At 52.1% G+C, this 13,986-nt stretch overlaps 1 protein-coding gene across 8 annotated transcripts in view; it reads right to left on the reverse strand.

Annotated features, from left to right (window-relative positions):
- TECTA (tectorin alpha) overlaps window positions 1–13,986 on the reverse strand; it is a 36,013-nt gene that overhangs the window by 15,276 nt on the left and 6,751 nt on the right. For all 8 annotated transcript variants that reach the window (XR_008735425.1, XM_055728485.1, XM_055728481.1 and 5 more), the window contains 8 exons: window positions 13,227–13,360; window positions 11,643–11,930; window positions 7,460–7,597; window positions 6,748–6,913; window positions 3,867–4,279; window positions 3,002–3,572; window positions 1,845–2,437; window positions 788–1,361 (listed from right to left, as the gene is read on the reverse strand). Coding sequence is in view for 7 of the 8 variants with exons in the window: in XM_055728481.1 (XP_055584456.1) it covers window positions 788–1,361; window positions 1,845–2,437; window positions 3,002–3,572; window positions 3,867–4,279; window positions 6,748–6,913; window positions 7,460–7,597; window positions 11,643–11,930; window positions 13,227–13,360 (2,877 nt within the window). In the remaining variant the exon portion in view is untranslated. The remainder of the gene's footprint in view (window positions 1–787; window positions 1,362–1,844; window positions 2,438–3,001; window positions 3,573–3,866; window positions 4,280–6,747; window positions 6,914–7,459; window positions 7,598–11,642; window positions 11,931–13,226; window positions 13,361–13,986) is intronic.

Below are 13,986 nucleotides of genomic sequence, written 5' to 3' on the forward strand. Positions count from 1 at the left end.
TTCATTTCTGAATTATGAAAGTTTTCCCATCAACGGCAAGTTTACAGTGACAGCTAAAACCAAGCGTTATTCAAACTATCCTCTGGTGGTGGTGTATAGCACTGTAAGAACCATCTGAAGCTCTGGAATGCTCCTACACTGCATCATAAAACTTCTCATGCCTCCTGAAATGCCACCCTGAAATCACTTCACTGGGAAATCTGTCTCTGCTGGCTAGAAACTACTGTCAGTACACGCAGCAGCGCTGCCTGGCCTTCGGGCTCATGAGACGCTGCATTCCTACCACAGTTCCCCTTTCCCTTCTGTATGCTACCCAGTAGCACGCTTCATACGTGCTGGCTCTGCTCATGGTAGAAGGCTCTACTGGGCATAGCTCTTCCAATGGCAAAGCTGACCTTAGGTTGACCAGTAGAGAAGAGAGTAGGAAAACTGCCCCAGACTGCCAGCGTTTAGGTACCTCTGCCCCTACCTCTTCATATGACCTTGAACATCTAATGCTGCCATTAGTGCTGTTGGGTCAGGGCCTCCCTCCCAAAGAGCCCTTCTGCTATTGAGTGCATTCCAGCTCCACCACAGAGGAGCACCCTGTGGGTAAGGGGTACCTACTGGAGACGAGAGAGGAGATGGTGGGGAAGAGAGCCCATAATTTTGGGCATCCCATAAGAAAAGCTACTCTACCTCTGTACACCCACAAGCTCCCAACAAAAAGACTTTGCCTGAGGGCAATGGGGTCTAATGTCCCCTTCTCCATGTACTCCCATGTACTTGAAAACTTTGGCAGACTCACGGCAAAAGCTGTGGCTCCTCCACTGGCCAATGTCCACCTCGGCATTCTTGCAGGCACTGGCGTAGCGTGCCACCGAGTCACACAGCTCCGACAAGTTGCCCCCACTATGGCAGAGACGGAAGAGGCATGTCCTGTAGTAGGCTGAGACATTGACCACACTGTGGCACTCCAGGAAGGAGCTGTTGGTGGGGTCGTTGATGATGCCGCAGTTGGAGCGGCTCCTGTACGACTTGAGCAGCTCTGAGTCATTATTGCAAGCCTTGAGGAGGTCCCCGCACTCCCCATTGCAGATCTCATCAAACGTGGTCCAGCTCTCCAGGAAGAGCTCCAGGTTGTCCGTACACTTGCCTTTGGGCAAGCAGAACTCATCGCTGGCGTTGCCGTTGAAAAAGCCACACAGGCCCCCAGTGCAGTTGAAGTAGGTGGTGGAGAGGTGGATCTCTAGGAGGCCTGAGTCATAGTAGCCGATAGCCAGGAGCCCCTCCAACTCCATCATGGTGCCGTTGTCACTACGGTAAATTTCCAGGCGGCCAGAAGGGTGGAAATAGGGCAGCTCCACATCATAACCATTCACCTACATTCAGTAACAAGCAGATCAAGATGCTTCAGGGAGGGTGACACAACTTTGAATGATCCTTCCCAGCTGCTGGTCGCACTGCGCTGGGTACGCTAAACACTCCCTGACCCAGACCCACCCTCCAAGGCCCAGAGCCTCCTTTGACTGAAGGCATACAGCTATTTCCTTGCTTTTTGCCCCACCGAGGTTGTCTTTCCAGGGAAAAAACAAGTTATGGGAGACAACCACAATGTCAGGAAAGCCTCCAGAGCTGACTCTCACCAAGTGACAACTTCGCAGGCACCTAAAGGGCCTCCACACAGCAATGGCCCACGCAGGCTGCCTGCGAGTGCCACCAGGGTGCCTGAGGCCCTGACCTGGAGGAATGATTCAGAGCCACAGACCCACGAGCCCTTCTCCAAAGTGACACTGGATCACACCACCAGCCACCACCTCCCACTGCAGCCCTGGGGTGGGCCGCCCTGATGGCAGCACCTTTACCTTGATCTCTGACAGGCTGGTGCCTCCAATCTTCACCTCTTGGCCAACTGCCTGGATCCGCACGACACGTGGTCCATTGGGAGCGGATCCGGGTTTCTTTTGGCTGATGTCCACCTCGATGAAGTCTGGTCTCTCTGGACAGGTTTTGAGCAGCGTGTAGGAGTGCTCCAGTGGATAGGGGAAGGTGACACCATCAAATGTCTGCAGCACCTGGTTCTGCCCCACCAAACACAGGCTCTCTCGCTTGGGGTAGCAGCCCCGGTAGCCATTCTCAATGGAGCAGACCTCTCCTTCGGGACAGGTGGTATTAAAGCACCTGGCCTCCCCGCCATCCTCACACTGGCACTCCACTGTACAGTCTGCTACTGCCCAGAAAGACTCCCCGATGGCATAGTACCGGCCATCCACATCGCAGCCGCACTTCTGGACGGGGACACAGCGGTCCATGCTGAGGACATGGCCCTCGTTGCACTCGCAGCCCTCGATGCACGGGGATGTGCAGGCAAGCGGGGCCGTGAGGTCCGAACATGTGGCGGGGCAGCTGCTGGCACACACCGAGTAGTGGCTGAGCTCTGGGCACTGCACGGCTGTCACTGTGGGAGCAGAGGGGAGACAAACAACAGGAGGACTGTATTACGCCATGGTTCAGGGCCAGTTGCCTCTTTCCCATTGACCCATAACAGAGACAACACAAAGTGACCTGGGAGCCTCACTTGATGGTAGAATTGGTGCCTGCGTTTCCTTCCAGCACCTCCCTGGCCATTCCTCTCATGCAAGCAATAGCTTCTCCAAAACAGTCCCAGAGCCACCCACAGCTATTTAAGGCCACAAGCAAGGAGGGCGGGCCGAGAAGCATGCTGCTGGCCAGTCCCCATTCCAGTCCAGCCTCCATCTCTCATTGTGGTGGCTAACCATCTGCAGAGCAATGTGGAGCTCATGCCTCGTGCCTGATTTGTGCCATCCTTTTGCTGGCACAAGAGTCTGATGCCGTGGAGAGGAGGGACTGATCGGCTCCTGCCCAACTCCATTGCCTTGGACAACTCCCTCCCCTGGATTTCTGCCCCCTCATCTCATGCACTGCTGGAACATGGACAGACCCCTGAAATCGCTCCCCTTCCAGAGGGGAAGGCTGCCGGCACACACATGCGAACACTTACTGCATCCCGTCTGGGTGCGCCACTCTCCCACCGAGATGCCCAGGGCCTGGCACACTGCGGCGTATGCCTGGATGGCTTGGCACAGGCTGGTGCCGTTATCCCGTTTGCTGCAGAGGTCATAGACGCAGCTGTGGACGAAGGCAGTGGGGTCCACAACGGCACTGCACTCCCACAGCGGCCCACTGCTCTTGTTGATGAAGCCACAGTATTCGGAGGTGAAATAGAGAGACTCGGTGGCAGTGTCGCAGAGGCTGCAGTTGTCCCAGCAGCCAGCTGAGCATTTTCGCTCAGGGTGCGGCACTCGCCAGCTCTCGCCCAGGTCCGGCACGGACACGGCCAAACTCCCGTCTGAGCGGAGGGTATCGTCCTCGGGGTCCTTATTGTAATTCCCACACAGACCGCATGTGGCATTGATGTACGTGCCCGGAACAGAGATGGAGGCATAGTGTTGTCCATCGTAGGTCACCAGCAGGCCAAAGTCAGTCTCCAGGGCTGTAGATAAGCCACTTTGGTAGACTTTTATTGCGCCCAGTTCCAGAGAGATGGGTAGGGACACCACCAAGTCATCCACCTGTGGGAACAACACCAGATGAATGACCTGGCACATGAAATAGCAGAGGAGTCATACCGGGACACGGACAGGAGCTGTACATCCCTGTTATGGGGTCTTAGCATTAGGGACATGCACAGAAGGACAGCCATTGGTAAGCCACAGGCATTTTCCTCCATGCCTGTTACCTGTGCCCATTCCCTGAGGGACACCTGGAGCCCAGAAGTGCCATCTCACGCTCTCCAGGCTGCCATTGCAGCCACAACCTCGGAGGATTCTACCCAGCAAGTTTTCCCCTTTCAGTAGGGCTCTTACCTTTGCTTTCCCAAAGCTGCCCTTAGGGAGGACAATCTTGTGTGAGTAGACCTCCACAAAAATATCCCTCAGCCAGGAGACGGAGGAGCCGCCTCGGTTTTCATTCTTGGCCTCCACGTTGAAGTAGGGCAGCTGGGAGTCTGGCCAGCACTGCCTGGCAAGGAGGTAGGAGCAGGAACCCTGGAAGTGAAAGAGGAAGCCATCGAAGGTGTGGTAATGTGGATCTCCAAACACCACGCAGGTGCTGCTTTCCACCGGCACGCACTGGAAGAACTTGGTCTTCAGCTCGCACGCTTCAAAGGGGCTGCAAGCCACCTCCTGGCAGAAGATCTCATTGTTGAAATCCAGGCAGCGGCACTTGGTGGTGCAGTTGGCATTGTCCCAGAAGATTTCCCCTTGACGGAGAAACTGTCCTAGAAAGACAGAAAGAGAAAAACCCATGCTACATCACTTCTCTAAACAGAGAAACATGCATTAACTGCACCACATCAGTCCTTGGAGGGGTCTGCTGGCCCTGTGACTGAGACTGCCGCCTGATACGAGGCTTCTCGGCCGCCTTCTTTGCTCAGACTCCCAGCAAGAGCCACTCAGCAAAGCACTGCGATCACAAGCTTCGTTTTCAATGTACAGTGCGTCCCCTTCAAGTCCTACCCATGCCACAAGTCCCTGGGATGGTGTGAGCACTGCCACGAATCCAGGGTCAGTGCTGCACTGTGCAGGCTGGCTAACTTGAAGGCTATTCCTTCCATTTCGGACACCCACCACCCATATTTTGCTTCAGTATCTCAGTACACAAGAGCCATTTTTGCAGTTTTCTTAAAGGGAAACTCCACTGGTAAAGGTCATGGCTTTTGGAGGTCATTTCCAGCATTGTTGCTGTACTTGTGCAGTCCTTCGTCTTTGTTGCCATCTCCATAATTCCTCCATTCATATTTGCCGGTTGAAGAATGACTCTGCCATCAGTGGCCCAGAAGCAATTCACTCCCATTCAGAAAGTGCTCATAGTAGTTATGAAACCAAAGAGCTGTTGATAAGTAACTTCCACACCATACACCAGTGACGATGGAAAACGAAGAGTGATCACACAGCAATAGACTGAGCAGACTTGTTACACGGCGGTACTATAAAGGGAGGCAGGTTTGCCTGGTGAGAGACGTGAGAGGCAGAGAGAAGATGGGAGAACAAGGGTGGCAAATACCCGTGAGAGTTTCCCTCTCCTCCATATGGCCATCTTTCACACTTCTCATGCGCGTGGCTTCCGCCGTGTGCGCTGCCTGAATTTACCTCTCCTAAACTTTTTGTTCTCTTCCCTGCCTCCTACAAAAAAAGCTATTTTCTGCTTCCCTGCAACAACATCTCCTCTTAGCAAGACCCACTAGTGAGGGCTCCCACACCACCTGTCCTGGTGAGGGGGATTTGGGCAAATGAGTGCCATTAGGTGTGGTGAGCCTCCAGCGCCTTGTGCTGCATCTCCTCTCATGGAGGGCAACTGGCTGTCCACCATGAAACGCAGATCCAGCGGCAGGCCCTAGCCACACTGCCCTTGTCATATGCAAAGCTGAGACTGGCTGTCAGCCCCTTTGCAAAGTCCAGCCTTTCTCCCTGGGGTCAGTAGCCAAAGTGGCTGGAGCAGTAGGACCTGAAAGCTTCGCTGAGGCTGCAAGAGCCTCGGAGTCTCATGGGCCTTCTTTGGTGAAGTCCTAAACCAGGACATAAAGAAGCCGCATGCCTCACCGCATGGTGACATCTCCAGTGTCCGTCAGCAAGTGACGATCCTCTCTTGCTAGAAAGACCCCTGGAGCACAGTGGAGGCTCCTGACAGTTTTATTTGTCAAATGGCAATGCAATAATCTCTCTACAGCAGAATCCCTGCGCAGTCGCTGTTGCATCTATTAATAATTTTATACGCCCACGCTGTCAGTGACACCTGCACAGACACTGTAACTAGTGCAGGGACATGGCATTTGTCCTGCCCAGAAAATCTGCTATTCCTCCTGCAGAAACAAGGGGAATGGGACCACACCATCAGCTTTCCTACTCTGGGAGCAAGAGGAAGTTGCTGTCCCCAAGTCTTTCCCATTGCCACCATCAGCATCACAGAAAAAGAATTGAGATTGACTTTGGGTTAGGGTTCTCCTGGGCTAAAGAAATGGAGGCTTACAGCAACACCAAGGTACCAAAATCCCAGGAAGGAAAAAAAAAAAAAAAAAAGAAACTAGCACCTATGACATTTTTGTTCACTGGTGGTTGAAAGCAACACTGAGAACACAGAAGACTTTCAAGTATTTATGGACCCTTCTCAGTTTTCTCAGAGCTACCAAGTCAGGTCTCATCCACACTGAGAATCTGCTGCAAACACACCTTGTGTGCTGGGTCTGGCCAGCTGTGAGTGTGCCAACACCCAGGCCATGCCAGCCAAGACAAAGGCCAAATAACGGCTGACAATGGCTCCTTCACATACACTGCCAAGGATGTTCTCCCATCAAACAAGACGTGGCCATGCTGACACAAATGACAAAGCTCTCTGTCCACGCTGACACAAATGACAAAGCTCTCTGTCCACGCTGACACAAATGACAAAGCTCTCTGTCCACTCTTCAAGGCATTAGCCTTTTGCTGTGGGCAGACTGATGATCATTACTGGAAGTCGAGTGATGACTTCACACGGCATGCAGCAACTTGGAGATGTGCATGGGACCCCATCCCTGCTCGCATGTTTCTGTCCCTGCAGCTGCAGTTCAAGGGGATGCCTTGGCAAAACCACAAATCACTCAGCAGCCCAGAGCAGACGGGCAGCTCTCCACCAGCATCCCCACAGTGTTACCTTTTGCTACACTGCACCCCAAAACTTGAACAAAAGCAATGCCATTTCCCCCCTTACCTCTCAGGCTGCAACCATTGGCTGGATCTATTTCCCTGCCATCTATTTTGAAAGCCCAGCGCCCTGGAACATTAACATTGGTTGTTTCTTCAATATTGACAATGTCAGGAGTTCTGGAGCCTGGGATGCTAAAGAAGTTGGTGACATTTCCACCATTGAAGCCAGCCTAAAAGACAGAGAGAGCAAATTTCACCACACAACTTTGCTACAGGAAAGCAGTGCTGTATTTCTGTGCTTCTCTGTCCCCCACAGTAACTCCCGAGTGTATCTTCTTTAATTTTAAAGTCTCTTTTCAGGGATTTCAGTTTTCAGGTAGTTTGGATATCAGTGAAAAGCTCAACAAGTACTACAAGCAGTATGGAAGTATATTTACAGATTTATGTACATATATATACATCTATATGTACGTACATACATTGAGATCTATGGGTATATGTATTGCATGGCCAAGATAAAGTAAGGAGGAGACAGACGGAGGCTCCCCTTACGCAGGGAACCTCACCCCCCTCAGGCAGATGGACTGGCTGCGACAAGGCTGCTGACATCAAATTTTGGAGCGCTTGTCCCACTGTGCCCCGCAGTGGGCTTACAAGTCCAGTGCTGGGGATGTTGAGGGACCGAGTGGCATAAGTGAGCATGGATACACTGGGAAAGCTACAGGCAGCCATCTGAGAGCTCAACAGAGGTGGGGATATGGGAACAAGAGCCTCACCTGGGCCATCACCCCACCAAGACCAGTTAGGGGGTCCCCTCCGCTGGCTGTCCCTGTGGTCCAGCTGATTTCATGGTAGTTAAATATGGCAAAAGATGACACTCCGTCTGTGATTAGGACAGCTTGGAAAGTGTTTACCTGTTGAAAACCATGAGCACATTCACAAGGTGACACTGCTTTTCCCACGCTGCTTGCCTGCCCTTCTGTCATGTTCGCCTCTGGCCCAGTGAGATGCAGGAGCCTCACAGTGAAGAGCGGCAGAAGCCAGATGAGACCCGAGATGGGCTCACACCCACTGCCACAACTCCACCAGCCCCCATCACCACCTCCACCTGTGAGGATGAGAAGACCATCTCCAATCTGATCTGACACCAATAGATGGCAGCGTGAGAACAAGCTCACAGGGAAAAAGCAATCGGCAGGATTCGGATCGTTACGACCTGTTTATCTTCCATTACCCTATCTTAGCTTTATTCCTCGCTGCATTGTCTTACCCGGTTCCCTTCCACATTCGTACCCTACAATACTGTTAACGGTGGATTACATCCAAGTCAGCCATGTATATTATGCTCTTTGCTTGGCTGCCAAATCCCATTGCTACCTGCTAAATCTGCTGCTCATGCTCTTCCTTTCACTTGAAATGACTCTGCATTTCCAGCCCCCCAAACTCCGGGTACATTCACACAACTGCCAGCCTGGGCCCCGGGCGGCAAGGGCGAGCTTTGTCAGCTGGCGAGGGTGGCATAGCCCTGAGCTCTTCCCTTCATGGTTGCACAGAAAGACAGAAGGGGCCTGTCCCCTTGAGATATCCCCTCCACCCATGCAGATCCAGCAGCAGAGGTCATCACTGGGAACTAAAAGCCCATCGCTTCTTTCAGGTTTCTATGTTTTCCTGTCCTTCCCATCCCTGCCCATCCTAGACTGCTCTGTGCCAGGACCATGTCACAGTGAACAACTGCTCCTCCTGCCTCTGAGCGAGCAGGATTTTAGTAGGGGACAAAGTCTGGGCTGCCCCCTTTTTAATTATTCAAGGGGAATATTAGGAGTCCCAGCTACCTGGGCACTGCAAACTGTGAAGGAAACTACAGCCACAGAAACAATTACCAGGCGATACGGAAAGCACATTGATTGAACCATCTCATGCTAGGAAGTGTTAGGGCTTACCCTGCCAGCAGCCCCTGAGAACTGCAAGTGGAGAGAGAGAACTGCAACTGCGCTGCTCCACATTAACAACAGGGCACACATGCTGCTGGAGGAAGGGAAGATGCCAGAACCGAGGGGCTGGAGACCACTTTGCACCACTTTACATTCCCTTACAGCAAACCCACTAGTTTGATTATTGGCACTGAGGTGAGCACACACTCCAGAAGGCTGAGGCGACCCCAGGGCTGCACTCACTACTTGCAAGCCACCAGGGATGTCACCTCCAAGGCATATTAGTCTGCCATGAGAAATCTTGGAAACGGAGGTGAGGCAGCCTGCATGAGCTGTCAGGGAGAGTGAGAGATGGGGGCAGAGCTGCCTCACAGGAGCTGCAAAAGGCACAGTTCACACCAGGGCAAGTGGGAGAGCTAGCTAATGGGAAGGCACCATTTCCACTCCTGCCTCCATCCTTTCCCTGGGATTCTGCCTCCTACATCTGGTTTCCTCTTCACCACCTTGGCACACTTGCTCATCTTTGCCAAGTCTTTTCCCATGACCATGAGATCAGAAGGCACTAACACATAAAGACAATTTCACTTTGATAGTGCAACAACAGCTCTTCGATGGAGCAACAAAGCCCGCTCCGGCCAGCTGCTTCTTGGAGGGTGGCAGGAGCTGAGCCGGTACCAGGAGGTGTAAGACGGTTGGCACTCCTCGTTAGAGCACTTACACGAACCCCAAACATCTCCTTGTTTGGTGCTCACGGCCAAACATGCATCAAGCACCCTAGCTGTCTAACAAGGCTTTCAGAAACTGAACCTGTTTGCTTGGGTGTCATTGAGGGACAGTAACCACAGGCCACATTCACAACATATTTCTGCAGCTTTTCTGCATTGCGATGAATTTCTTGCTTAAGTTGCGTCGTGCTGTTCTGCGTGCCAACCTGGAGCCCTGGCCGCTATTGAACAGGAAGGCTGCTCTATAACAAAATAAATTGCATTGTGTTGCAAATGTAATTCTTCAGGCAATACACGAATCTCTATATTGCTTGCTGTCTGCAAATATATATATATATGTATTTTTCTTCCTGCAAGTGCTGCCAGGACTGGCAAAAAATATGCATTAAATCTCAAACCTCTCTAACAAATGGAAAAGAGCTGAACTGTTTATCAGAGCCAACTCCTCAAGACAGAAGAAGCCAGATTTTGGCACTCACAATACACAGCCTAATCCTAAACAAGCCTTTCCTCAAACATCTAGCAGGGATCCCTCACTTGTTTCCCGTGCTCCGAGCTGCATGGGCCCTACCAGCAATGCATGAGTGACCCCGGCATGGGCCTACCAACATCAGCCGCGGTCACAGCTCACATATTAACCAAATATTTAAAAGCTGCTCATGCTCTGAAAAACATCACACTGCCATCTCCATCCTCTGAGATATGACTCACACATTTATGGAAATGGAGCTACCGTGGCAGAGTCACTAGCATGACTCTCTGGTCAGCCTGGATCAGTCTCTCCGTGCAGGCAGATCAGCTGTCATCACAAAAATGCTGTCAATATTCCCCTTGGTTTTCCCCTTTGTATCTCAATGTCCACACAGGATTTCAGAGCAACTGTTCAACCCTTTTCTATGAGATGCCTTCACCGCCCTCTTGGATGAGTGCTGCAGAGAGTGTTTCAGCCTCTGCCACAGAAAAAGCCATCACAATTTGAAAGGAACAGGTTCTTTTGCCAAATAAATACAAATTAAAACTCCCATTTTCTCTTTCTTGTCTCCAAATCCTCAGAGAGTGGATTACTTCCAAAACTTAATTTACTGCAGATTTCTGCTCATTTTCTGCTGGAGCAGCCCTCCCTTCTTGCAGAAACAAGGAGCAAGTAACAACCTTAGCTTTGTTTCAAAGCTGCCGTGGCCTCACAAGGTGAGCTTGAGGTGTAAAACCAGAGCAGACTTGCACTGAATCTTGGGTGGACATGAGCGGTGGGGAGAGAAGGGTGAACTCCAGCCTCAAGAGGATGACCAAGGAAAAGAATGGAGCACAGAGCAGGATATTACGGCTGGCCGGCCAGCCCACCCCACAGCCTGTTCTTCCCATTGCCCCTCATGCTCTCCTCCCCCTGTGTTGGGAAGCCCTGCTCCCTCTGCCCCAGGGCTGAGTGTGGGGCCAGTTTATCCTGATCCCCTGCAGCGGACAGACCTGATCCAGCACGGGGGATCAGCGGGGGGCTGCCTGCCAGTCCCACTTCAGGACAGGACGCAAGCACGCGTACACTTTAGCATGCCCCTTGTTCCCTGCTGCACCCCTGGGCACCGCTCACCATGTCACTGCCTCGGGAGGGGCCTGCCCTGCGCGCACGCCTCGAGCACACGTGCCCTGGCACACGCGGCTGCTGCACACACCGTGGGGCTGCTCTCGGCACCGGGCAGCTGCGACTGGGTGCTCTGGGTCTCACCCGACACCCTGGCCCCATGATAATGTGCCTTCAGACCGAGTCACTCCTTATAAACTGATGGGTCAGGAACAAGTGGAAGCCTTGACTGGTTTATATCATGACAGCTACTGTTCAATGCCAAAACTTCAGCTCCTTTAATAAAGGCCTTTCTTCCGAGGTGCCTGTAGCCCCCTGCACAAATAGCTCCATTTTGTCATTGTGGAAGCACAGCCAAAGCGGAGGTTGCATATCATAGTACAGAGGAAAAATGAAATCTACATTTCTATCTAACAAAAAATAACTATACTACAATCAAGCCAAAACCTCCTAACTGGTGTCAAAGCCTTTTTTAGGTTCACTGCCTACAAACACCGAAGAGGCAATGCTTTCCCTGGAGATCAGAGAGCAGGGAGCAAGGCTCATGCAGGCTCTCACAGGAGAGAATGGAAGGACTATGGTGTTCCTCTGCCCAAAAGGGAACTGAGGAGCAGGAACACAAAGCTGCCCACTCAATTTTACACACAAAGGCCAGGACAGTTACATATATACAGACATGCATTCAGTCAACCACCACCCATCAAGAAGCACAGCTGGTGGCACTTACCGGAGTTGTGCTGCTTCCTCCATAGAAAGTGACTTCCTCCCAGGTGACGATGAAAATCCAGATGGCGGAGAAAGAGGACATGTCTTTGAAGTGCTTGCGGATGTCTTTGGAGGCTCTCCTCAGCAGCTCGGGGTCTGTGCTCTCCCTGTAGTAGATTTCTCCCCGGATGCCGTTGTGCACGTCTGCCCAGAAGGGCGCGACGAAGGCCCGGCCGTCCGTCAGGGGGAAGGCCTCTGGCGTGAACTGGCTGACAAGCGCGTTGAAGGAAATCACGCCATTGTTGTTGACCTGCACAAGGAGACCTGCTTTCGCTTGAGCAAACCTTTGCAGGTAGCAGAAAGCTGCTGGTTTATCAGAAAATGGGGGATGAGCGACTTCTGCCAGAAGGCAGCTTTTATACTGACAGCTGGTGAGAGCCTGACCCTCTAGGCAGAGATTCAACTTCATCCTGCTAGTGGTGGCCAAAGGCTGAGTGCAGGAAGCCCCAAGCAGGACAAACCCTTGAAAAGTCTGCAAAACAGGGCTTCTGCAGGTCAGCAGAGGAGAAGCACCCTCCAGAGTGGGATGGCACTCAGCTCGGCTGGGAACCTGCCTTGGGGCCTCGGGATTTCTCAGCCTTTGAAGAGCAGCTCCGCAGCACTGAGACCCAGCCGTATGACACGGGTGGCTGCATGGCATGAGGGCTCCAGGGAAAAAGAGCTAAAGCATCGGGCCCAATGCTTTCGGGTTTGTCATCTGCAACACACCCAGGGGCTCCCCAAGAGCAGCGTGACACATGGTGCCATGGGCAGCCTCCCCAGAGTCTGCTGAAGATGCTCCCCAAAACAATTATTTTTGCAAAGCCTGGAGAACAACTGCTGTCCCAGACACTGAAATCTCCCACCACACAGAGGTCTGAAACCCCCTCGGGGTTACTGCCTTCCCAGTATTGCTGTGTACAAATAGGAGCTGGTCAGGCAGGGGAACGACTGAGCCTTTGCCTCTTCTGAGCCTGTAGGGCTGGCAGGTTTATATCGTACTTTGGATCAGGCATACACACAGAGACTGGCTTGCCACAAAACGTGGACGCACTGGGGATCTGGCATAGTGAGGCCCCCATCTAAGGCACCGTTTTGATGCACCCAGGTGAACCCTCTCTCAGCCCAGCCTGGAGGAATCAATGTCCCCTGCCAGGCTTTCGCTGTGCTGTCATCTGAGAATGGCAGCAGCCAGTCCTTGTCTTGGGCACCTACATATGGGTCCAAACCATTGCCCTTTTTTTTTCCCTGCAGGTCCCTGCATGTTCTTGTTTCTTGTCATGTAACAGGAATAATGTTCCTTGTGTCAAGACCTTAGCTTTGCTGTACCATTTAATCACCTACAAAGAAAATTTATTGCCTTTTATATTCCTTCCCCACGAACATTAGCCCATTAAATATACCTTTGACTTTCTTAATCATAAAACCTATCAGTTCATGAAATCTAAGAACTTGTCAGGTAGGTGCTAATAAATCTTCCAATTCCTGATGATGGCGAGAGCGCATTTAAAATGCAGCCACTAATGGCAAGGAAAAGAATAAAGGTAAGGTCTGCTTCTTCACTTACATAAATGCTTCTGTATGGGGCTCCAAGAAAGATGAATGGGACAGAGATCTTGATCTCAGGAGAGCTTCCATCATCAACTTTAGGCGTTTTTGTGTCATTCTGCCAGAATGGATACAGACTTGCCATGACGTGAGCTGGAAGGAGAGGGAGAAGAGAGTCCTTATGGCAATGTCAGAACCAGTCCTGACTTCAGAGAGGCCACAGGGTTGCCTGTCCCCAAATGCTGACTGACCTCCTGCGAAGAGCAAATTAGCTGCCTTGCCCTCCCCTCCTTTGCCGGTGTGGACATGCTTGTGATGCTGAAGGTCTGCTGGCCACCAGCCTGTGCCTAAGCCAGGCCAGGCTTCGGGCTGGGGGCGAAACTCTATGCTGTGCACTTGAGGTGGCAACCTAACAGTGACTAGCCAGACTGGTACTTGGCCACAGTGCCATATTCTGCATCACAGCCGCTGAGGAAAACAGCGCCAAAATCCAGCATTGCCAGCAGCCAAAGGTTGTCTCAAGCCACGGCAGAGATGCCAGCTCTGGGACAGGGTCATCAGAGAGCATCATCCAAAGGTTACTTAGGGCAACAGCAAGGTGACCACAAGATGTGCATGCAGCTTGCAGCTGCACATTTTACTTTCCACGTGATCACTTCATAACACCAATGCCTTGGCTTCACATCAGGAGAACAAGGACAACAGGTCCACCCCCTCCTGCTCCAGGATGGGCAGGACATGCTGTTTCAGATGGTGAGGTGCTCAGGTGCCTGGAGACC

The sequence above is a fragment of the Falco cherrug genome, chromosome 17, assembly GCF_023634085.1.
Source record: "Falco cherrug isolate bFalChe1 chromosome 17, bFalChe1.pri, whole genome shotgun sequence".
In the NCBI taxonomy this organism is placed as follows: domain Eukaryota; kingdom Metazoa; phylum Chordata; class Aves; order Falconiformes; family Falconidae; genus Falco; species Falco cherrug.